The following is a 27,215-nucleotide window of genomic DNA, read 5'->3' as shown; positions in this document are numbered from 1 at the left end:
GTAAGTGTTCACACCTTCTTGTACAGTGGTTTCCTCTGATATCAAACACACAGTCTGCAATAGTTTGACTTCAGAGCAGTGGTTCTCAACGGGTCTGACCTAAGGACCCACCAGTCCACTTTAATGACAAGCTGTAACCCAAATCAAGATAGAAAATCCACTTCTTAAATTTATCGGATGAAAGCAAAACCAAAAGAACTCCTAGTACCATATATACTTGCATGTAAGCCTACATTGCATATAAGTGACCCCCTAAAACTGATGTTTGTATTGAAAATACTAACAAATTGTGTACCTAAACAACGATATTTACTTATTGTTACTCATTGTTGTCACTGTTTCCCATGTATCCTTCCCCTTATCAGAAACCTTCTTGGGACCCTTTCTTGTGGGCAGAAAAAAGGGAATCTTCTTCTTAGAATATGTGTATATCAACGACTATAAAGACAATTCAATTCAAAACCTGAAACGTATCGAAACTGACAAAAGTAAACTGGGACACAGTGAGGGATTACTGTATACAGCAACATTACACATAAAACAATAGAGTTAATCAAGTGTCCCTGTATCCTTTAACTTTTCTGGATGTGCCCCATTTATAAAAATGTGGATACCTCTGCTTTTTGAGGTTTTAATTTATTTTCTTTTGTATTTACTGCCTGTTAACTGGTGCTCCATTTTCTTACAGCTTACACTTACCCAAGAGCCTCAGGTGAGTTATCTCGCTCTTACATCTTCTGCATCGGTCCTCTCCCAATATTTTAACACATTGTTCTGTTGATAATAGTGTGGTAAAATTAGAAACGTCTATTTTTACCTTCTAATTTTAATGACTGCACGATCTTGTCAATATCAATTTAACACACCAAAACTAACATACAAATCTTACGTCAAAGACGACAACTAAGGTAGTTTTAAACGTAGCGGAGCTTTTCCACTCCACATTATACACTCTACAGTTTACGTCAAAGGGAACTAGAATAGTACACTAATGCCTCAGTTGCTACAGTTAATGGGGACCAGAACCCCTCACAAAAAGTGAAAATCTGTGTAGTAGGGATACCTGTTCATTCGAGCCCCCAATAGTCACCATTTTTTTGAGCTCTTCTGAATTTCCTCAGAGTCTGATTTAATTCATTGCATTTATTTTCAACCTAACAAGCCACTAAAAGCTAACTCCCACCATCTTTCACAGTTTGTTTTGGTGGCGACATTGGCGTGTGCGCCCGCCATGCTATTTGACAGAATACACCAGCCTATTGTAGTCGCGCACACAGGCAGTCACGCTCACCCAATACACACACATAAAACCTGCCCTTGCGATAGCATTTGTTGTCCGCTGTCTGCAGCTGAACACAATGCACAATAGTTTGATATCAATGATGATGAAGACAATTCAATTCAAAATATGCAAAACAGTTTAACCTGCGATAACCAAAGCGCAACGTAGCGAGGTAGTACTGTGCTCATTGAAATGTATTGCACTTGGCTCAAAATGCATGGTTAGGCAGAAAAAGAACAAATGTCGTGTTTCCGCATTTTTTTCACATGACAAAGAAAAAGATGACATTATTTTATAGTATTGTAGTTGACAATGTGAGTTATGGCTTTGAAGATGACGCTTGTTTTCTGGTATTCAAGATAACAACACACGTTGACATGGATGTCGATTGCAATAGGTTTTTACTCATCCTAGTTTTTTACATGTATGTGCTTTACAGTTTACGTCCAAATTGAAGAAAGGAGTATATTATTTTTAAGTTCCAAATAACCAGTTGAATACGGTCAATCAATAAGATATAAACCCCAAAAACAAAAAAAGAAAAGTTAAGGGAGTCATTCATTTATTTGAAGTTAATAAGTTCTTAGGTCATGGGTTCAAATCCAACTACCAGCCTTCTTGTGTGGAGTTTGCATGTTCTCCCCGTGCTTGTATGGGTTTCCTCTGGGCACTCCAGTTTCCTCCTACATTCCAAAAACATGTATATCTGGGTAATTGGCCGGTCCAAATGAGCGAGTGAATTGTCTTTCTCTGTGTGCCCTGTGACTGGCTGGCACCAATTTTAGGGTGTTCCCTGCCCACTGCCCTCAGATAGCTGGGATGGGCACCATCACCCCCGCGACCCTAGTGAGGATAAGCGGTGCAGATAATGGATGGATTTGTCACGGACCACGAACGGAGACGGAACCCAATTGCGTTCGTTTTACTCAGCATTATTTAGAAGGAGGAAAGGGCTTGCACCCACGATTCGGTGATCGTTGGTTACGGGTAGCAGATCGCTGGGAACGCGGAAGTGGCACTTCCGTGTCGATGGAAGGCAATGTCGAGAGCAAGGAAAAAAACAGCTCGATGGCCGGGACGGAGGATCAAAAACATAAACTGGTTCAGAAAAGAGGTCGGCAACGGGAATCAGACGGAAAACAGGGCAGGATAGAGTCAGGAGTCAAAAAGAGCTTGCCTTGCGTGTGTCTAAGGTTTGCAGACGACCCGACAAATGTTGAAAGGAAGGCGGGGGTTCAAAAAAGAGGAAGCAGCCAATCAACGTCTGCGGCTGTTGGCGCCAACGAAGCAGACCCAGGTGTCCCGCATCAGTAATTATTACAGGATGGATACAACCTGTGCCTAAATATCACAATATGTTAACTCTTGCCCCTTCAAAAATAAGGTACTTTTTCCACAGACTGCTGGGAATCATTCTGCCTCCTCACAAACAAACACTATCTTATTGCTTTTTTCTGCCATATTTTTTGTTTACGTTTCACTCTTTTCTCCCGAGGTCGAACATCATAAACTTTCCCAATCTGTCCTTTTCCTCGCTTTTCCCGAATGCAGCATTAAACGACATTAAACCTCCGTCTTATTTCAGGTTTGTGCCGTCTACTCCTCGATATAGGCACGGTGGCTATTTTTTTAATGCAGAATTTGTCTGGCACGGGTGTCACTCAGCTCTGCCAGACCGGTGCAATTATAACAGCTACAGATAAGAACAGACTGCGAGAACAACGGTGCAAATTGAAACAAGTGGGTGTGAAGAGAAATAGATTTGCTCATTGAATCAAATACTAACACATTTACACAGGTTAGGGCAGAATCTGGAAACTGAGAAGCTTGTTTTATATTTTTCATCGAAATGTGGAATAGTTGACCTCTGAATAAACAGATTACAGTGTAAAGTAAACCCTTGTTTTGTGCCGGGAATGCATTTCAAAAAAATCCCACGATAGTCAAAACCTGCAACGTCAAATTAATTATTTTGTTGTGGTTAGCGGTGGACCCAAACACAGGAACCTGGAAGCACAGCAAGGCAGCCAAAAATTATGGCACCCAATCACAAAATAATAAAGCAACAGACGAAACAACATCAAAACTGTCTGAATCAGAAAACAAAAACCAAACCCCACAAAGCAGAATGAAACTTAGAATTGGACACAAGACATCCTAGAGTCTGTTTAAAATGTAAAAAGTGAACACTAAATGTGTTTAAAAATGTATTTGGTCTTTAATGTGCTTTTAATGTGAATCAAAAATGAACATATAGTGTCTGCCATGAAAAGGGGAAAGTTTTATTTTTTCTTAATACACTACTCTACCTGGTTAAAATGTAAGTATTTTTGTAGGACTATAATTTTGAGCTTGTTTTCCTCCAATATTTTTCAAGGTTACATTGTTCACCCATCCGAAAATTTAGTAATTGTATTTATATTGTTTATTTTGACTTTTATAAGCATATTTGGTTTTGGAGTATTCCAAAAGTAATTGAATGTAATCAAGCTACTGTATTCAATGATCAATATTCAATATTATAGTATTGGGACTACGTAACTGATTACATTTTCAAGAGGTAACTAGTAACTGTATCGGATTACATTTTATTTTTAAATAACCCTCTCATCACTGCATATAATATATATGATGTTAACAAAATAAAAACTATAGATCCACAAATAAAAACACAGAATTACAGTTGAATGAATGTTTTTAATTGTAATTTTACAATAGTAAACCAAAATTGGAGGGTTTCTCCTTACAGAAAATAATGCATAGTGGAGCCGGCGAGTCTTGAATCTAGCGATTTCCCACTAGTTGTAGCTCCAAGTCATCTGTTTTATGTGTAATGCGGCTGGCGTTAGGGAGACACCAGCTTGGCAGGGGTGGCTTGTTACAAGACCGTCGAAATAGGCCGAACCTGTGGTCCCTCTTTTGCTTTTTCTCTCGATGCAGCCTTAGTCTCAGGTGATCAGCATTTCCATTGCTCTTCTGACATCCCTTAGAGTCTAATTTGATTGATGAATTTCCTTTTAATGTAACAAACTGCTAAAATACTAGCTGCCGCCTTAATTCGCAGTCTGTTTTCGGTGGGCCCATTTACTGCTCTTTGACTGGCTATTTGACTACCAATACACACACGCACATACACACATTATACTGTGAGGGATGACTTTACTATAATTCAAAGTTGCAAGAATGTTGCCCTTCTCTCTCAAATTTACCGTTGCAAGCGGCCAGAGACTTGTATTGTACATTTCCTGTAGTGATCTATGAAGTGGCATTCCAGGAGCATTCCCTGTCTAGATCTGTTGATAAACTACACTTGGCTCCAGTCCAGCTTGTCTGCGCTCCACAGAGAAAAGCACTAAAAGTCACACTGTGCTCTTCAAGAGGAGGTGTCGGAACAAAGATGGGTCAGGGCTTTGAATTAAAAACAGCGGCTGAGGAAAAAAAAGGCGACATGGTTTCATGATAATCCAGGTCAGCTGCCGATTCATTTTCTCAGCTTGCTGCGAGGATGTATTGATTTTTAACCCAAGAGCATCCTGAGTTACAAAGCTCTCTGGCACATGAAATGCTTTTTTTCATTAAACTTCTTGTTGGGTCAGTCTGAGGTGGGACCATGTTCTTTTTATGAACCCATCAAATATGTTGAGTAGATTTCCGCAGGTTAAGGTTTCGAAATACTAATCTAGTTCTAGATAGGACTTTTTGCATGCAATGACAGAGGATCATGCGCTTTAACACATTTTCAGTATTATAAATGGTACTTTTTACATGGGTTGGCTATTCGTGCTAAATCGTAAATTTTATTAAAATCACATTATGAATAAAATATATAGGATTTCAAACACACGCTCATGTGTTGTACTCCAGGCATGCAAAAAACACTTAAATACTGAAAACAAGCTTTTTCTATGTAAATATTTTCAATAATTTTTTTGCAAGGCATAAAAAAGAAACAAAACAATTATTTTTACTGCAGTTGTACATATATTTCCATGAATAAAAGACTAAAAAAAACATCCATCCATTGTCTTCCGCTTATCCGGGGTCGGGTCGCGGGGGCAGCAGCCTTAAAAGGGAAGCCCAGATGTCCCTATCCCCAGCCACCTCCTCCAGCTCATTCGACGGGATCCTGGGGCGTTCCCAGGACTGAATCCGTTGTGCTGATCATTTACCGCGCAACACAGAAAAAAAGAAATAAACATCAATGTTATCTAGATAATTTTTAAAAAGTCAGCGAGATAGATGCCCTGCCATTCCTGAATGTAATGATTAAGATGTTAGGCTTGGGCTTAAGATTTTACCTCTGCTACATCGGGAAAAATCTTTAGCATACTATAAACCAAATCTGACCCATCACCCACTGTTGTTGCCATTGAATTACACACCAGATCACGCATGCGGGTTTGAGGACGAGAGGATTTGTGGTTTTTCACAAGACAGAAGCGATGCTTTTGACTGGACACGGCAGAATCACCTGACACAGAACCCCAAGCGATCCGCCAATACGGGCCCGGAGACAGACCGCAGCGGAACAAAGGATGGTGAGGAAAGGGGAATTCAGTAAATAAACACAACAGCGCAGGCCGACCCATTGAATGTAGTTTTCTTGTTCCCAGGCTACTACATGTACATCGAAGCGTCACGCCCACGAGTTCCGGGGGACAAAGCTCGTCTTCTCTCTCCGCTTTTTAACGTAAGCACAGTCAGGGGGCCCAAGGGCTCCGGCAGAGTCCCTTACTGTGTCTCCTTCTACTACCACATGAAGGGAAAACACATCGGTAAGTGAGTAAGACCAATACAACATATACACAAGCCCCTTGAAAGCATCTGCACAAAATGTACATAAAAAAAGCAGAGTATCAACCTTCAGAATAATAAATTATGTTTATCTGCTGGATCATATAACGGTGAAAGAAGACCTTATAAGGTGGTGTCTGTAACTACAAATATTTTCTACTTGCTGACATAATATTCTGGCTGTAATCGTTATTCCAGCCATGTCAAGCCGCCTGTGTGCTGCATGCACATACGTGTCTCTCATAGATGCGCTCGGATACATTCTTCTTTTTTCATCGTTTTGGGGGTTTGGTCTGGCATTTGGACTGTCATTTTCTTATTTCCAACATTTTCATCCTCGGATAGCCCAATTTGCGGAGTGGGTGGAATACCAATGATAGAAGCTGATAGCTGCGGTGAAAATAATATGTATAAAGACTCTTTGAACTCAGTTGAGCATTGTCAACACATACTCCATGGAAATTTTTTTTTATTGTTTTACCGGTACTTTATAAAGACACCTCAAACTACTCACCCCACGGTTGATAAAACTTGGATTCTGAAGATGCATAAATTACAGCACTGTAAATACACTTTTGAGTTAACTTTTGTTTTACGTTTAAAAGTTTGACCTTAAGTATCAAGCCCAAGCAGACACAAGCTTACCACTTAACTAATAAATTCAAACATAGCAATTCCCAAAAAATCAGGAGGGATATCAATATAAACCCCAATCCCATTACTTCCCCTTTGCCTTATCTGCTTTGCATTGTGTATCGTCTTCCTCCCCCATACATTTGTATGGTTTTGCTAAGGGAATGATTCCTGTAGGAATTTCAAATGTGCTTACTCATTGGTTTGTGCACCTAAAAACATCAAATCGGCCAGAAAGTTAAAAGTGTGCCTTATGTACCGCAAAAAAGGGTGGATACGTAAGGCATAAAGTATTGTAAGTGCATTATTACACAAGGTTTCATGGTATACTTCTTTTTTGAACAATGATTGATCAATCATTGCTGGCCCAGGTTGCAGCATATTGTATGCAACAGGATTCAACACTGTAGCACTGGACCACCAGTGGCATACGATAAGGCATTAGAGGTGGTCTCATTTCCACTCTATTTTTACTCACAGTGCGAGAAACACATATTTCCATAGTGCGTTCCGATTAAATAGTCCCTCCACTTTTTCACCTCTGCAAAACGTTGCAAAAGATTAACAGAAAACCAAAAGTTGTTTAACTAAATTATATACAAGCTCTTTTACGTACGTATACATATTCAACCTTGAACTTATTGACGCACTGGTGAAGAAGTGAAAAAAAACTATTTTCTAGGGGGTGCGCCTTATTAACTGGGGTCGCCTGATAGTACGGAAAACATGTCAATTATGGGACCAGACGAGTACTGCTCTTCAATATTGTTTATTGTTCCACGTCTTTCCCGCAAAAACCTCTCCTGGGATGTACTTTTTTTTGTTTCACAGTGCCTTATATATATATATATATATATATATATATATATATATATATATATATATATATATATATATATATATATATATATATATATATATATATATATATATATATATACATATATTTTTATATTCTCCAACACAGCAAAACATAAACACATACAATTGCTTTATTCCCTCCCCAAGCTACGGCACTTACTACCTATCTCCATGAAAGGAGTGTTGCGCCATTCCTCTTCCCACATACACTTTGCGGAGAAATGGGACAGTCTTTGTCTCCTTGGGAACCCACAATATTTGAGTAAGGATTTAAATGGAGTGGACAGACGGGTAATGGGATTGAGCCTAAATAAGTTGTAAGCAATGCATAATTCCTTCGACAAACAGGAAAGTCAAAGTTATTTATCAATAAAGGTTCTCTTGAGCTTTTGTGTTCCACTCTCAGTTTTGTGCTTGACCCCCTCTGATAATTTGACATGAAGACAATAGCCAGAGAATGCTTTCCCCCTACTCCGTTCTGAGCTTGTCTGTCTGTGTGTGTTTATCTTGGAAGTGGGCAGTGGGTGTGTGATTTATGGCAAAAGCACAACACAATCAGTCACTTTGGTAAGCTGTTCATCATAATACGCTGTGTCACACAGCTCCAAGGCATCCAGGTCCGAGCCTGCACAAATTGAGTGCGTGTACACATGTAGGTTTCACACGTTATAACACGGAGATACAGCAATATTGCTAATCCAGTACAGTACAGTTTTGAAATAAAGGACCGAATACTTTTTTGTGCCACACTCTTACTAAGTGTCTGAAATCGTTACTGGTAAATTATTCAGAAAATGTGTTCATTTTATATAAAAAAGTAACACCAACCATAAAGGAATGAACTGGTGCAAACTTTGCCACAACCCAAAAAAGGCTAGGAACCATCAGCAGCGGAGAAAGTTGTCTTAAGTTTTGTCGTCATTAGTGACCTGATGAACTAGTTGGTAAAGGGTTCCGTGAAATTTGAATGCCAACCAGAGATGTAAGACGGCCCTAGCCAAAAGTTACAAATGTTTGAAATATTTGCCTTAAACAATGCCTTTGTGTTTGACAACGGGGTAATACAGTATATTGTATAGGTATGAAAACATTGATGACAATCAGTTTGCTACAGAGGTAGGAAGGCATAAAAAATCCAGCCCAGGCTCGCGAATATTAACGCCCGACCTACCCTGAGCCCGACAAATAAACTTCAATTGAGGAACCAAGCTGGAAGCAAACCCAAATTGTCATATTTTATTTGTCAGAACTCGTGAAGAGAAGGGATTTTCTATGGCTGACATATTATCCACCCATCGTTGTTCTTTGTTTCTTTGGAGAGAATCTGTGCGATGGATTGCACCCCCCTCTCCTGCAGTGCAGCCTTCATCAATTTTGAACCAGCAAAGAGAAAAGGAGAGTTTTGTTCAACAAAGACCTCACACTGCCAAATGCCAAATCTCTTCTTAAAACACCCCTGCAAATCAAATCTCCTAGCTCAATACTGTAAATCAGATCTGCCCGTATAAGTATAGAAATTAAAGACCAGACACATTATTGGTGGGTAGTGACAAAGATGTAACTTGTCGTCAAAATAACGAACAACAATGATGTATAAAAGTCAAAATATTGAACTTGCATCCTATGCAATCTTTTTTACAGTTGTCCAATCGTAAAAAAAAATCTCAGAAGCACACATGCAAAATACAAATATTATTATAATGTGGTGATTTGTTTTGTTAACAGGAAAATGTTTACAGTTGCGGTAAACACATCTGGAAAATAGTGCGGGCTCGAAATATTATAGCATAGGTCGATGTGACCAATTATCTGACCAATTTTTTTTTTTAAAGTCAAGTCAATTCGTATTTCTTTATACAGCCCTTAATCACAAGAAGTTTCAAAGGGCTGCACGGACTACATACAACTAAAACAGGTTTCTACTTAGCAGCTTTTGAGTATTGCGGGGCCTTTTTAAAGCGCAAGCCCCGCGAAATGAGGGATTACTGTATTTAATTCTATACTTCTGTCATGATTACCGATGTGAATCACCTGAGCCCGCTCCTTTGGCGCCAACTGCCTCGGACTCTGATTGGCTCCCTGTCCCTATTCAAACCCACTCCTATCTGTCCCCTTTTGTCAGTCCGTCTACAAACCTCAGTTAACACTAGGCAAGCCTTTTTCGACTGACTCCCACCTGTTTTTTGCTCCCTTCTGTCCCTGGCTTCGACCCGTTTTTGATCCTGACCACGTCTGTTCTCCCGTCCCGGCTTTCGACCTCTTTTTGTCCCCGACCACGTCAACTCTCCTTTCTTGGCCTACGACTCGCTTCCGACCCCAACCACGTTTTTGCCCTCCTGGCCCGGCTACTGACCCGTTTTTCTATTCCCGACACCACCATTGCTCGCCATGGAAAATCCACTTCCGCGTTCAGAGCGACCTGCTTCCCGCACCTAGCGAAGACCGGATCGTGGGCGCAGCCCTTCCTCTTTCCTTTAATAAAACTTTTGAGAAACGTAACGTTGGTGGGTCCTGTTTCCGTTCTGGTCCTGAAAACTTTGCTTTTTTCAATACCCGAAGATCTGCAAAAATAAATGTAATGAAATGAAATGATCTGCATTTATATAGCGCTTTTCAAGTCAATGACTTCCCAAAGCGCTTTACATTGTGCTTCACATTTCCCAATAGCGGCCGTGATCTGTGCAGCCATGTAAGGCACTAACCTGCTTATTGGGGGTATTGGGGGTTCAGTGTCTTACCCAAGGACACTTCGATATTTAACACGGACAAGCCGGGATTCGAACTGGGATCCCTTAATCCTAAAACGATCGCTCTACCTCCTGAGCTACTGCCGCCCCGAAATACGAATTGACTTGACTTTAAAAAAAAATGTTATTTCCCCTATAAATATTAGTCAGTTATTTATTGAACTTTCAAATTACTAGATTCGCCCCGCTGTTGGCATCCATGAGTACTTCGGAAACACTGAGTGCATTGCGTGCGACGTCATGTGTCCTCCTTTGTGCATGCAGTACACTTGTCACACAGAAGTCACAGGAGATCGCATACAAGTCACATTTAGTTGGAAATGTGAACAATCCCTTATTTAAAGTAACACACGACTTTTGACCATCAGTAATGGTAAGGGCGGTGTAGCAGCAGAAAAAATAAATAGCTGGATTACACCATGTTGGTGTAGACAATCAGTGTCTCGCCACATGTTCAACTTCTGGGATTTGGACCGAGTAATTGGACGAGTAATAAAATCAGCTGAAGAGAGCAGTTCAGATGAAGACCTTTATTACAAAATAACAAAGTAAAATAAAACAGAGTACACCCCAGGCCCGTTGATCGGGAGACAGTTCTCACCGCAAAAGGTCTCCCTCAGAAAAGGCATCGAAAAATGGCTGAACACAGTTTTTATAGGAAAAGGGCGTGGATTGGCAAAATGAAAACTGAAACTTTAACAGGGAAAGAGAAGACCTCAAATCTTCACAATAGAGTAGGTAGATAAACATAAGTGCTTTTATAACAACTAAATAAGTAATGTGATTATCAAATTAATAATGTTATGATTAAATAATAAAACTAATCTGGCTAGAAAACACATGAAATAGTGCTAACATACTCAGTGACACATTTTTATAATGTAACACTTGTTACTTAAAAAGAAACGTATGTAATGGCTTTATTTACAACGGTGTAATTCCAAACACTGGTTAGGGGTCAATTAAACCACGTGAACGAGGAATAATGGAGAAAAATGTGGTGAAGCTGTTAAATGAGTTCAAAAGGCTGCGTTGCAGATGTAAAAAGGCCTGAAAAGAAAGCTGGTGAAAAAAGGATATCAGCCCATTGATACGCACATGGAGTCCGAGCACATAAAAGCAGGGTTGCCGATGCACTTCACCAATCTGAGTACATAAGTTCTTTGGAAAAACACATACTATATATTGCGTGTTTTTCTGTCCTAAGGCCGTCGCGTTGTGAAAGTCCTTGTCAGGCTGTAAAAGCCTGCTTTGAATAGTTTGGTTCACCTTAATCAACGTTTCCCTGGCAGCAGCACATAACAACATTTGATGTTTCTGTGGCTGTGCTTTAGTTGGGCTTTGCTTTTTCTCAGTCAGCCAACTTGGAAATTGGTGGACTGTTTTGAGTACACAATGTTTGAAGCAAATGAATGGGTATTTAAATGATCCTTCAATTGTATGGTTGTTTGGTCGAACATTTTAGTTAAAGTAATTCCTGTGTTGTGATTTACTTTTGGAAAACTTTTGGTCATGTGATTGGCTCATAATGAGCAACTTTATGTGCAGCTTTCAACCACTGTTTAGTGGTTTATCATTGTTGTGATTGAATGAAAACTCAAAGATGACATGCAAAATGTCTTCTTTTATTGGGTTAGGGTCAAATATCGTTACAAGAAAAGGTTTTCGTTTGGTTGGAAGATATTTTTGATATTCTTCTTTGTTTTCTTTGTTTGTTTTCCAATAGGGACAGTGTTTATTATTTAGCATTTCTAGTGGTAAATAATAATTTATCTAACAAGAATAATCTCAATTTGAATAATGAGAAAATATGTATGAGCTATTATATACATTTTCTTTTTTTTTTTTTTTTTTTTTTAATTGTAGTTTGAGAAATGTATATTTTTTGACATAACATCTCATCTGATGGGAGTTGACCGAATTGCTGTTATAGGTACCCGAAAAAACACTAAAACCTCACAAAAGGCTTGGCAAAAAATGAGAAGAAAAATGCGGTTTGAGTCTCTGTAGTTTGTATTCTGCTTTGTGCTTTCCAACACTCGTTCCCGGGTGAAGAACACACTATAGCGGCATGTTGGAGGTCTGTGTGCCTTCATAATAGTTAAAAAAAAGTTCGAGCGAAGTTATTTTGTCAAAATGTCACAAAATAATGAAAATGAGGATAACAACATATTTATCTTCGGTGCTAACGCCAGAAGTGCCTGTGGTGTGTACAGCTCCACCAATCCCTACAGCTCACCCAATCTAATTGCTCTGGGTGCTTTGGCAGATGTTACGGGTGTTTACTGTTTGTTCTGTGGATTTTCATCATAAATTGTCTCACCAGGAAACATACATTGTTTAATGAGGATCCATACGCATGATTCTTCAGCGATGTACAGCTAAAACAAGTCTGTTGATGTGACACCTTGACTGTAAACTGTAGGAAAGACTGTGCCCGTTATACAGTATACTCGACCAGACCATATATCCTGGTTTTGCACGTGCTCGATTCAGATTCACATGTAACAATAAAGTAAAAAATTGTGCAACTCTATTTCACCTCTCAGCCAGATGTAATCATGAAAAGAGCCATATATGGCTCGTTAGGTTTCTGACCCTTGCGGTATAGTGACATCAGGTGGTCAAATAATACACTCTGTTTCTTTAAGTGAAAAAGGCAAAACAATAGGTCACAAATGTTATTATTTTTTAATTCATTTTTTTTAAAAAAAACAAGGCATCATTTTTGTTGCTCCTTATAAAATAATCTTAGATCTCATATGTTTTTCTGAATTATTTTAACTTTCTTAACTTAACTAACTAATGTTTGAAGAACGATTGATTAGATATAGTTACTGTTGTCCTTATTTTACAAAAAGAACGTTGTTAGCGCCCAGCTTTTTTTAGTTATACAAATAAATACTACCTATGAAAAAGTTAACTTTGGCTCTGAGAAGCGGTTGTATGGTTTCTGTCACCACCGCAATCCAAATTTCTATTCTTGCAGCATTAAATGCTAAGCAAAGGAGGTCAGTGATATTGTTAGTAAACTCTCGGGTTAACGCACACCCAAACTTATATTGTTGGCTGAAAAAAAGGCAGGTACAGTAATACTAATAAATTCATTATAACATAACTCATTTAATGCCATAATGTTGAAATACATTTTCAGAAGCATTGTCCCTGATTGCCACATTGTTCATAAAACGTTGTTGTTAATTGTTTAATTAAAAAAATAAATAATAATAAAGGGTTTGGCACAGCTCGTCAATAAGTATAAAGCCTCTCGGAATAATTTTAGTATCAAACATCACCATTAGATGGCAGCACTGGCTTTGATCAGATTTTTGTCCACATATTAAGTAAGCCCAACTTCCTAGTGTTGCTTCCTGTATCCAGCAATTGAAAGTGGGTAGGTGGCCCATATGTGGAGTAGGCAAAGTTTAGCAGTGTGGTCAGAATAGCGAAGACATGGATAATTACGTTTGACCGTTAATTGAATGCAAAAATGTTTCTTTCTAAAAAGGTGACCCTTTGTCATTGTTGGGGCAGGGAGGGATGACATTGTGTCAACGTCTGCAGGAGCGTGATTACATGAGTGGAAACATCAGGCGCTGAACAGTTCTTGCAGGGTTCATGCATAAGTTCAGTGTTTATGCAATAAAATCGTATTTTGCAAGCAAAGTGCCCTTGTGTTTTTGGAAAGCATTGTTTAGATATTGGAGGTATCACAAATGCAAGCAAAAAATTACCAAAGGAAAAGTTTTGCCTGAAATGTATCCTTTAACAAAAGCCGTTTTTCTTAGACATTTTGGGAAAATGAGTACTTTAAAGAAACGTTCTCTTGCTAAACAACGGTAAAGGCTAGAAACTTTTTTTCTAATGAAAGATGTGGGTTGAAGCTTTCTTTTAATATGTCCTAGGCCAATATGCAGTAGCGACAGAACTAAATTGGTCATCACCAGCTGACCTACAGATAATTTAGCTGGCACTGGCCTATCCCATTTAAGATAAATGTTTGGCATTAAAACAGTTAAATGGGTTAAAAGTATGCAGATGTGGAATATAACTTGTCCACATGTTCTAATAGCTTGTTTGGCTACTTGACACTCTTCAGCCAAGGTTGTTGACACTTAGATCATTAATCCAAAGTGAACTCAATTGACCTGTGAGCCTTGGCTTGTCTTCAGTACAAAGTGTCTGGCGGCCAGCTGACATATTTGTTATCAACACGATGTTATGAAATGTGACTGCATTTGTTTTTCGGGGTTTCAAGAAGCTGGCGTGCCTACAAGCCGACTTCAGGCAAATGGAAGGTCAGCAATAAGTTGTCAGTCAATCACAGGCCACACAATGGAGAAAGACAAGTTTGACACGACACCGTGAGTGGACAAAGCGCGTAAGAAGGCCGACTCGACTCATGCTGCTTAGTACATTTGAATTTCAAGAATGGTACTGTTGATAAACAAACTTGATTTTGAAATCTTGTGCACAAAACACAGAATAATTTGGGTGTCATTTACAGCAAACTTACCCTTGGCACGCGTCCCCCTCACAACGGAATAAAATGTTAATTACATACGGGCTTAATTATTTCAAGTCTTGAGTCACGTAAGCTCTGAAAAACATGCAAATCTCACCCAAGAGAGTGGAAAGAACATTTTCTGGGCATACGGCGCAATGAATTTTCCTTGCAAAAAGCAGACTCGCACCAAATGGAAGCGCATAAAATACCTTTAGCGCCGCTGCCTACGCAGGCGTTAAGAGACTAGATGTTGGTTAATATTGCACTTAAGAGCTGCCTGGGAATTCTTAACAAGATGAATGGTTCTTTAACAACTTTGAGGCCTGAGAGAGTTAGAGGAGTTGCGCTCTGAGCTTGTTTAGAGCACCTCAGGGAGCTTGTGTGGGGTTAGAACAGTTGTTATTTGGCTTTGTGGAATAAGGAATCACTTTTGCGATATTAAAAGTTTTAAGACACCCGGTCAATTGCTAAACAAAGTGTATGGGTGCTTGAAATCCTTGAAATTGCTTGAAGTTTAATGGTGTCTTTACGAGGATTGAAGTGCTTGAATTTTGAGACAAGTGCTTGAATATATATATATGCATTCTAGGTGGCCGGTCCAAATTGTCCCTAGGTGTAAATGAGCGAGCGAGTTGTCTATCCCTGTGCGGCCTGCGATTGGCTGGCAACCAGTTCTGCCCGTTGCCCAATGATTGCTGGGATGGGCTCCAGCACCCCCGCGACCCTACTGAGGATAAGCTGTGCGGCTAATCAGATGAGATGAGATATATACACACACATAAATATATATATATATATATATATATATATATATATATATATATATATATATATATATATATATATATATATAATAATTAATAATAATAATTTCCTTGTATTGTCATTCTGTGTAACAATGTACACAGAAGGAAATGTCGATTGCACCTGACCTGTTGTAGCGAGCCGATGCAGCCGCAGCCAACAGAGGGCGCCGCCGACCACTTTTTAAGTCTTAGGAATGACTCGGCCGGGGCGCGAACCACCGACCTCCCAGTCTCAAAGCGGGCGCCTTACCATATATATATATATATATATATATATATATATATATATATATATATAATGTGTACATTTTGTGAAAAAAGTGTTCAATTTAATTATATTGACACAATAAAATGTTGTTTAGCTGTAGAACAGTGAATTTTTCATTTTCATTCAATAAACAATGCACACAATGCACTCAGTTCTTTTACAATAGACCCTGAGCTAGCACACAAAACAATGAAAACATGTTTTGTGACTTACTTCTTTTTATTTTTTCTTTAATGTTATTAAATGTTACTGCATAAAACTGTGAATCCATACCTAGTGACTTTGGAAATTTTGGAATAATTTTTGTTACTGTTCCAAAAATTCAAGTCATTTTCCTAAATATGATCTGATTTTTGCAGGCACTCTCAATGTTCTTCTAAAAGTGAGAAGCATTGCCTCTGTGGACACTATGTTGTGGACCAAATCAGGTCACCAAGGCCCCGACTGGAAGAGAGCATACTTTGACATCAGTCCGAGTGGGCCATTCCAGGTAAGATGATGATGTGAACAATTTCCCAAAGCACATGATATTACAAAAGATTGAAGATGGATGGATGGATGGTTGGATGAACGGATAGATGGATGGATGGTCGGATGAATGGATAGATGGATAAATGGATGGCAGAACATACCAGCCACACTTTTATGAAGGAAATCTTGAAAAGTGGCTAATTACTGACAAGGTTGTTGGATCCATCTACCCCAATGTCATGAAAAGAAAACCTCCAAGCATCTGTCATGTTGGTGCCTCGCCTCATTTGCCCAGTGGAATCTATACAGTCAAACGTAACATGGATATTTGAGCATTTAAAAAAAGGGAAACATGTCTTGATTTAGTTTTGACCCTGTAAAACACTTTATTTTGATATTTTGGAATCTAGTTTAATATTGAAAATCGTGAACATCTGTGTGAATATTCAACGGCTTTTCTGCTGTCCTTCTGTCCTACAAAAGTCTGGTCAATGTTTGATCGTCATCAAATTGCATAACAGTTTTGGTCATTTAAGAACAGTAATTTATTTAAGCACAGTGTAATGTATTTCCTACGGCAGTTTATTGAAACTATTACATCCACCCGCATAAGTACCGTATTACATTTAATTACATTTCTGGACACAAATACAAAACAGTCTCCTATCCCCTGGCTCAATTAGCTATGACAGGTCAATTACCCTGTTCATTTATGTGCAGGGGATTCCTGAAAGTTGCGTTGTAATTATTCCTGATTCTCCTGGTCCCTGCATGCATGGGGTAAATCGACTCAATGATGAATGTAGGCTGACAATCTTCGCTGAGAGGTGCAAAGGCTTTTCATTAACTTTCCTTGCATTGCTTGGGGGGAAAAATGTATGGGCAGAGGTGCACCGTTGGCGACGCACGCCAGTCTCGGCGGCGTATTGATTGAGCATTACAACAAACGTCTTCGGTAAAGTCACGCATAAAAGCTCAGGTGGATTTTATTCGCGAGACTTTCTTTCATTTTTTTACTTTACCAAATGTTTTACGGGGAAATAAAACACATTGGTAGCATTTTCTGGCCCTTGTGTAATCATTCACACATGATGAAACATGATGAATAATCTTGAGATAACACAGTAATCCCTCAGTTACCGCAGTTAATGGGGACACTAACCCCACACAAAAAGTGAAAATCTGCAAAGTAGCATTGCACCTTTATAAATTCTTACAAGGTTCAGACTTATCTCTGAATGAAGTCCTTGCCCAGTATATGACTTTAACACACAAAAAAAAAACAACTCTAGATCTACAAATAAAACACAGAACACGGGTAAATAAATGGCCTGTATTGTCACTATAAAAAATTACAACTGAATTTGAGGGCTTCTCCTTTCAGTGTAAGAAAGCAAATTTTAAGGTTTCCGGCTAGATTCATACTAACATCGGGTAAACCTCTGAATGAGCCAGGTCTCGGCAATTTTTTAAAAATACAACCGTCCCAAATTTTGCCATCTTCCCACGAGTTGTAGCTCTAGTTCATCTATTTCATGCGTAATGAATCTGGCTAGCATGTGAGAGTTGTTAGTCATAGCAGCCTCTTTATTGCCTTCCCTCCCGAGGCCACCTCAGTCGTTCCCTGGACCCGATAACAATCCATGGAGCACGAGCTTATGATCACTATTTATTTGCGCTCTTCCGAGTTTCCTCATAGTCTGATTTGATTCGCAGCACACACCAGGCTAAAACATTTACACAGACAGTTACGTCCACCCCACACACACACACACATAGAACCTGCCCCTTGTTATTGCATTAGCTGTGTGCTGTCTGCTCAGAACACAACGCAAGATATGTTAACATCTATGACAATTCAAAATCAGAAAAGCAGTGAACCAGCAATAACCAAAGTGCAAAGTTACAAGGGGTACATTATTTTTAACTGCTACACTACTACTCACACCATTTGTCTCCCAAGGCAGATTTGAATGTATTCACCATCATTTTCATTGTAATCAACAAGTCTGTAGAGAATAGAAATCTACCGCAACACGAAGCTTTACATTACGTACCAGTTTAGGTAGATTACTTCAAATGAATTAATGTATAAAATGTATCATCTCACAGTAAAACACACTGCTGTCTGTGATAAGAGCATTTGTGGAGTGAATAGAACGAAAATCATACAGCACATATATTTGCAGCATCGAAAAAGTGATTAATGCATCTTAAATATTCATCGTATCAGAAACTCTTCGATCAAAACAGATGAGAGGATTGCCTGTGTAACAGGCGTTTCCTTGGCAACCCAAGAGGCTGCAGACGTGACTTGTAACTCACCTGACAGTCGTACATCACTGTATGTGTTAATTTCAATGATACAGTCAATCTCAATGTAAATCAGGTTATGTCAAACATATTGCTTATGGGCCAGATCCGGCCCGTTGGATGATTTAATCCGGCCCGCCATAGATTTCTGAGTATGTCAAAAAACAGCTAGTCTCCCATCAAACGTTATTAAGTGCAAAACAAGTGCCCTCCTGGCTGCTTGAGGGAAGAGTTTAGTTACATCTTGCGGTGAGTTGTTTAGTGTAAAACTGCTTTCACTCAATTGTTAAAATATAGGGTTAACACATTCAATGCCAAACATGAAAATATTTGCTCCATTGTTTGTAAATAAATGAATACATGACAACAGTTTTATAAGACACAATCTATTTCAAAAATATATAAAAATGTGCTCGTTCAAAACTGGTGGTGCAAACTTTTGACAAATTGTAGACCTAATGCGATCGTTGGAGGCACAACAATTTCAAAATAAAGCAGACTAAAATACTAGTCTTAAGTCAAGACTTTTATTTTTGTTGTTGTTTGAATTTGAAAACGTGGTCTCTTTTTTCTAAAAGCGTTAGACATTTTTAAGGGGTAGTCTAACACATAAAACAATAGTGTTAGGAGGTATATAAATGTTTCACGTTTGAAAAAGATGCCTTGTCATCCGTGATCCTAATATGTAGAGTAGGTAACTAATGCAGGCTGGATAAAAAAAAGCATAATACTGAGAAACAAAGCCAACAATTTGGAGTTGAGATTCTTTTATTGATCCGGCCCATCTAAGAATATAAACGCTGGATCGGGAACGAGAGCCAAAACGAGTTGGACCTCCCAACAAAAATGATTATGTTGTATATGGCAGTTTGTGAGTTTGAGAAGAATTTACGGAATGCAAAAAGTTGCATTAGGATCTGTTCTTTAGCAACTACTGTAGCTTTCAGTATGGCGTTTCTATGGTATGTCCCCACTTTCATAAATCAGTTTGTAGAGTCCTAGATTATGAATTGTGAATTAAGGTGTGATTGAGAGTTGGACTCTTAAAATAAATGTGTAGTGGATTTTTTTCTTTTGTGCTTTATTTTCTTATGCTAAATGGACGTTTAAGAACACCCTTTGATGTTCTATAGCTCACTTTTGCACGCTTAATTATAAATATTAATTTGGTATAGTCGACCTCCACGACTCCATGCACTTACAAAATGTTGTAATTTCCCTTACAAAATAATCTTACAACCTTTTTTTTCAAACGGGTTTATTGATGTAGTTTAACATGTTATATTGTACATTTGTTTCGTTATATCATATATAGTGTTAATTAACATTTTGTTGTGAGATACTGAGTTGCTCGACATGAATGAGGTTTATTATAAAAAAAGTGCAAAAATTAAGTAGCTTGGATGTTCACCGTAGAAGGAAAAAATACATGCAAATATAATTCAGTAGAATAATATTTTTTTTTAATTCAAATTATTAATTAATTTTCTGCATTAAATTATTGTTGGTAATATACTGATTAAAGGGATAACCACAAACCTCTTTTTTCATTTTCTCCTTTTATACCTCCTTTTTTTCTTAACTTCTTTATACAACATAATAGTTCGTAATATAATGCATCAAAGCAAGTGAGCCGTTTGATACGCGTTCTCTTTAATGAGTTGAGCCGAAAAAGCCGGTTCTGTAAAAAGAGACGGTTTTCCTTTTACTACATAACTACCACATTAAATCCGAGGCTGCAGACGCATGCGCACAGTAGCATCGAACCACTCGCTTCGTTTGCAACGGGAAAAAAAATGATACAGAGATAGCGGCGAACTCGTTTGACTTGATTGATTTGCCATTTCATGATAGTCGGTGTATACCGGATGGTACCCATAATTGACAAATTTGCGTTTTTCCGTACAGATTTTCTTGTACGTCGTACACGTCTTAAAATGCATAATAAAGGTACTTTGTACGTCAAAAAAGTACAAGTTGACAGGTATGAAGTTGACTGTGATGTTGGCAGTTTGGGTATTTTTTTATTTCTCAGGGTGTCTTATTTTCAGACTCTGGACTTGTTCTCAGACAGTATCAAGGATATCAGTTTGGAATGTATACTAGACTATTTCTCACATTAATATGTGCAATTAATTTGATGTTTACATCCTCACGGGTGCAGAAGAGAAAAAAATAGTTAAATTTCTTTTTTGTGTTTGTTTGAGTGTGTCAGGCAAAGCCTAAATTTCAAGGTTTCGCCACTCAGAGTGCTCACAAAATTACAAAAAGGGGCATAAATAATACACTTGATATGTGCTTTAATCTGCATTAAAAAAAAAAACACACATCTTTTCAGACTTAAGATCAGCATACTCTTTCCCTTACTAGTCATTAACCCATTTAGGATTAAAGTACTTCAAGAAACATGCTTCAAAAGCTTTAAAGCAACTTTGGAACCACCCAGAAACCTTGGGTCTTTTTCTGGAAAATAAACTATATTATCAACACCAAATCAATTATGTTAAGCACATAAAAACAAAAACAATTAAAAATGATTTAATAACTTATATTTCTGGTTGTCAAGTTTGTTATAATACACTCACATTAAAAATAATCCGTAAACCCACGCAAGGAAATCCAATAAAACATCAATCACAATACTAATACATATGTGGCACATAACGTTTCTGTTTGCTTTTTCTAAGATTGTGTACTGTTTATTTTTTAAATATTATTTCCTTGAGTTGTGAGAGACATTTCTAATAAAATATAAAAAAATAAAAAGTTTTGAAATTAGCACGGCAGCACAGTGGTTAGCGCGTGTGCGGCACAGTTCTAAGGTCTTGGGAACCTCCTGTGTGGGTTCAAATCCAGATACCGGACTTCCTGTGCGGAGTTTGTATGTTCTCCCCGTGCTTGCGTGGGTTTCCTCCGGGCACTCCGGTTTCCTCCCACATTCCAAAGACATGCATTTCAGGTGGATTGGCCGGTCCAAATTTTCCCTAGGTGTGAATGAGCGAGCGAGTTGTCTGTCCCTGTGTGCCCTGCGATTGGCTGGCAACCAGTTCAGGGTGTTCCCTGCCCACTGCCCGATGATTGCTGGGATGGGCTCGCAACCCTACTGTGGATAAGCGGTGCAGCTAATGAGATGAGATGAGAAGTTTGAAATTGTTCCCTGTCAGCAAATAGCCCAGTTAGAGTTTGTGTCAGTTTTGATTCAGGTCACATTTATAGTATCTGTATCTTACTTAACCACAAAGAGTCTCAAAGGGCTGCTAAGACCTCTATGGCAACATCGCCTGATCTGAAATCTAATGAGTGCGAGGAACAAACGAAAAAAAAAAACCTCAGCATGAGAAAGATGAAGAAACCATGAGAAGGGGTCGCACATGAGGTCATCCCCCCTCCTGGAGTACCAGGCCAAGATTGAAATATTTCTCATCTTCGTTTCTTGCTGTGAGACCGTTATTCTTGGATCAGGGTTTACAATTCAGGCACACTCAGAGTTCTTTATTAAAAAGTGTGACTAAATACACCAACCCAGTATATTTACTTTTAACTCCTAAATGTGAATTTTAACATGAGGAATTGAATTGTATGTGGTTAATCGCCGTCAAGTCTTTTTAAGTGATCAATTTTGGACATATTGGTTATCTAAAAATACATCTAGAAAAAAATGCCTTGTTTCTCTCATTAAAAGCCTCCTATTTTATTTTTTTTAACTCGCCGAAAAATTCCGGAAAATCCATGAGGACTATGACACACGTTTTTTCTAAATCATTAAAATAACAACGTCATACAGAGAGCTATCAACACATCCCACAAGATCATTGCCTGCTCTTTGCCCAGTCCAGAGGACATGGCCAGCTTGCAATACCATAGCAGAGCCATCAACATTATAAGATACTCCCACCCCGCCACCACCTCTTTGGCAACAGCCCGCTGGTAGGCGTTATAGGTCTCTCAAAACAAGGACAAACAGACTCAGAGACAGCATTTTCCCCAGGGCCATCACCACCCTAAACAAACGCACAAAACTGTAAAAAAACATATCTTGCATCCTACTTTCTATGATTTGATTTTTCTTTTTTGATGTTGTTGCTAAACGTTATTGAACTGAACTGTGAGAGTATATACCTTGTGATTTATTGTGGAGATTCTGTTGCTGCTAAATGTTATTGCATTTATTTTTGATTACACTATTGTTACAATTCATTGCATTATTATAATCTAGACCAAACTCTAAGCACTATGTTGTAAATATTTGTCTGCCTTTGATCGTGATCATCTTTTATCTTTTTTGTTTTGTCTTTAAAGCCCCAGTGTGTAATATTTGACCACAAGATGACACTGTCAAAAAAGTTTTCTTTTTTTTTTCGTAGAGATAATAATTGCAATAGATGCACAATATGTCCAGTCCACGAATGATTTTAGTTTTGGCTGTAGCTAGTGTTTTCTAATCTTGTTTTGATAGCTGAATCAAAACTAACCCAAACAATACAAATCTAACAGTTGTGTTGTTGTATTTTTCATGCAGCCCAATAGTTGAAGTACGAGTAAAAGCCACAAGTACATGTACAAGGTGGTGCGTTTGATAAAAACTGAATGTTCGAATGCAAATCTAAAGTGTTTGATAGTCACTTCAACATGCGAGGGTAAAATAAAACTGCTGGAGTGAGTGAAGACTTTAATGTGCTTTTCTTCCTCTTAAATGTCAGCTACAATACTAATGAACCCCAATTGGTATTTGCTGGAAGATATTCAAATAGAAGGTGATCAATTAATAATGCAACCCAAACTTCACACGCACACCAAACACGTAACAATTGACATTTTGGCGTTTGTTGAATTAATTACATTGTTTCTTTTAGCGTGGCGAATTGAAAATGTCATTCTTGAAAGCTTTCAAAAGGACGCCCCGAGATATGCGAGGGCTGCCGAGCGCTTACAAACACAAAGTTTGGCGAGTACCTTGAATGTGTCACAAGGTCATCTGAGTTAAGCTGATAAACGACTTTTTCATTCATTTGGGTTTTTTTTACTATTACCCTTCCTCTCAGTCACACTTTCCCCTTTCTTAGAACTTTGTTATGTATCAGAGACTGGAGGGCAAATCCCATTTCTCTCTTTGACTGTTTCATTCCTCCATCGGCCTCTGTTTTTTTCCCTCCTAACAATGCCTGCGGTAAAACTGCCCTACGTCCTCAACCTATTCCGATGCTTTTTCCCACTTTGTCAGTGGCAATCTTTGTTTTGCTGCCATCAATAGTGATGATTAATCTGTCTGATGTTGACGATTGAACTTACCCAAACAAAACGGTTTGGCAATTTATTCCGGTATTGACTTAGCAAAATGATGCCTCTTGACTGACTTTCAATGCTATGTCTGGCACTTGTTTTTTGTTTTTTTTCTCTTTTGCCCTTTTACACAGCAAATTTGACAATTTCAATATAATAGAATAATACTTGAAAAAATAATGAATCTTTATAATATGGCAGAGACAATTTGTTTCCCCTTTTTTCTATCTATTTATCTACCTTGGTCATATCCCTCAAGAGGGGTGACCGACAGCAAGACAAACACATACAATAACAAAGAAAATAAAAGGGGGGAAAAAAAAGCAAAAAAACACACAAACATTTTTGGACCATGGCCAACCCAATTGCCCAAACACCCAAACAAGTTAGGCACCTCGGCACCTAAGTTGGTCATGCTTTCGTCCCTCCAGATGAAATGGGACACCAGAAAGCGGCCATGTCACTCAGGTCAGGGTGACACAACACACTCTTTTGTTCAACAGCAGGGCCCGACAGCTTTCACTGGTTTACCCCTGCCGCATCATACGGGTGCCCAGCCCATCCTTAAGAACGCGTCCACAATCTCACTATCCTTTCACAACACCTCTCTATCACATCTCTAACACATCTCTCTCTTTTTCCCCTTTTTACTTTACTATTTACAACAGTTGTGTGCAAAAACAAAGCTTCTATGTTGTTAAGGTACTTTTGTTTTTTTATTCATATTTTTTAGTATATGGGTTTTTTTTTTTGTATACGTGTTTCACCAAAGTGTCATTGCTTCCAGATTCAAAAAGTATACTTACAGTAATGGAAAAATTAAAAAATAAAACCAAAACTATTTTTAAATTGTGAAAATGTGAAAATACTTGGAAATAATGATATCCTAAAGAACAACATATGAGTATTTATTTTCAAATTGACTTCATTAAATACGTTTACTCCCCTATGTATATTATTTTCTCATTTTATCAAAATGAGAAAAACATTTTTTTTAATCTACTTTAATTGTAAGATAATATGTCTAAAATATAGTAAATCCCCAAAATACGATTTTAAACTATTATGATGTTTTTGTTTTGATTGTTTTCTGTCTTTTGCTATGCACCTATCTGCATGCTGGCAGCAACCATCAATTTTGTATCCGGAAGTGTCGGATAAGTCCTTTTATGTAAAATATTCAATTAGAAGAGGCTTGATTCTTTTCTGAAGTTTTTTTTCCCTGTGGCCACAATCAAAATGGAGACAATAAAAAAAAAAAAATAATAATAATAATAATTAAAAAAAATAAAATTATATATATATATATATATATATATATATATATATATATATATATATATATATATATATATATATATATATATATATATATATATATATATATATATATATAAAGTAAAAGATTCCCGAGCTGTGGCCTCTAGACAATACATGAAATTAAAATTGTACAAGTAGACTGGTATAGTAATTACACTTTTAAAGTTGTTGTTTCTTCCCCCAAGTTGGATATTTAGCGGCCACCTCCATAAAGAACACACACACATACACTCGCACACACACGCACACACATTTACTCTAGGAAATCCAGACATTTTAGGTCATATAATAACCTCAACGTGTAATTAAAAAATAATATTCAAGTAATAAATGACACACGCTTTACCCATCCATCTCTTACCTGCACCACTTATCCTCAGTAGGGTAGCAGGGGTGCTGAAGCCCATCCCAGCTATATTCGGGCAGTGGGCAGGGGACACCCTGAACTGGTTGCCGGCCAGTCATAGGACACACAGGACCAGACAACTTACTCGCTCTTTCGCAACCACGAATAATTTGGATTCGGCCAATTAACCTTACATGCATGGTTTTGGAACGTGTGAGGAAACTAAAGTGCCTGGAGGAAACCCACTCAAGCACCGGGAGAGCATGCAAACTCCGCACAGGAAGGCTGGTAGCTGCATTTGATCCCATGACCTCAGAACTCTGCAGCGGACGTGCTTACCACTCATATGTCGTGCCGCCTATGACACACACTTCATTAAGGAAAAAAAAAAAAAAAAAAATTCATTAGTCATAATCAGTGACGTGCAGTCAGGGGAGGCAGGTGAGTTTTACCTCACCTGTTTTTGTGGAAATATATAATATTTAAAATATATTAATTGTAATTATTTATTTGTTAAGGTTATTCACAATTTTGAGATATTTTTTACGTCACTGAATGTTCACATTGTATTATGAATGTTAAAAATTTGATTGTTGTGTTACATTTGACTGTGTATGCAGATGCAGAGTGAGGCATGTATCCTCTTTCTTAATGCAAGAGGGCGATGAGAAGCATTATTTTTTATTTGGTGCAGACAAAAACAGAGACATAAGACATTATTTTGCTTTCATTCTGAAAACAAAATCGTACTATTGAAATACTGCATAAATACTGCTATGGAAATACTACAAAAATTAAACAGAAAAACTACAGCGATACTACAAAAACACTACTTTGTAAATGTTAAAAAATAATACTTCTACAGAAATATTGCAAACAAAATACTACAAAAATAAAACTACAGTAGAATTACAAAAATACTTGATAAATACTACAAAATGACTGCAGAAATATTAAAAAAATATAATGACACTAATACAAGAAAACTAAATATCAAATTAAATGCTTAAAACGGGGACCTAATTTATCATTTTTCTTTCATTATTAACCAATTTGATGAAACTAAACCATTTAAAAACAAATACAGTATAAATAAATATAACATGTAGATGTCTGCATGTATAGTTATTAACGAAGTTAAACATTTTAAGGGTTTCTAGTATTGGCCCCTCAACCACATTTTTAACGTAATGCGGCCCACAACTCGAAACAGTTGCCCAACAGATCAACAGTGTTGATCCTCCTATGCTAAAAGACCATGACGTAATATATTCCTGTGCTGAGTATATATATAGATGCTGGGTGAAGACTCACTTTTCTCTGGCCTCATAGCAAGGGTCAAATAGTGAGACTAAGGATTTTGATTTAATGCACTCCTCAGCCCAAGACAAAAAAATTAGTCATTTTATTAGCATGCTAAAAGCAAGTAAAGCATTCTAGTCTTTTTTTTCTTCATTTATTCAACTTTTTTTTAATAATTGGGGAATTACCTTTCTATTGACGTTCTTATTCAAAAGGATCAGCGCATAAACTTTATTTCCAAGTTGAGATCAAACAATAAAATGTTGTTGTTTTTTTCGCTAAAGT

General features: G+C 37.9%; 1 protein-coding gene across 2 annotated transcripts in view; it reads left to right on the top strand.

Moving 5' to 3' along the window:
* mdga1 (MAM domain containing glycosylphosphatidylinositol anchor 1) overlaps positions 1–27,215 on the top strand; it is a 316,682-nt gene that overhangs the window by 262,929 nt on the left and 26,538 nt on the right. For both annotated transcript variants that reach the window (XM_088334739.1, XM_088334738.1), the window contains exons 13-16: positions 689–712; positions 5,668–5,820; positions 5,896–6,057; positions 16,258–16,388. In XM_088334739.1, the coding sequence (XP_088190865.1) occupies positions 689–712; positions 5,668–5,820; positions 5,896–6,057; positions 16,258–16,388 (470 nt within the window). The remainder of the gene's footprint in view (positions 1–688; positions 713–5,667; positions 5,821–5,895; positions 6,058–16,257; positions 16,389–27,215) is intronic.

Source organism: Urocampus carinirostris, chromosome 4, assembly GCF_059441175.1.
Source record: "Urocampus carinirostris isolate Australia breed hairy pipefish chromosome 4, RoL_Ucar_1.0, whole genome shotgun sequence".
In the NCBI taxonomy this organism is placed as follows: Eukaryota; Metazoa; Chordata; class Actinopteri; order Syngnathiformes; family Syngnathidae; genus Urocampus; species Urocampus carinirostris.
This window is presented reverse-complemented; position numbering and strand designations above follow the sequence as displayed.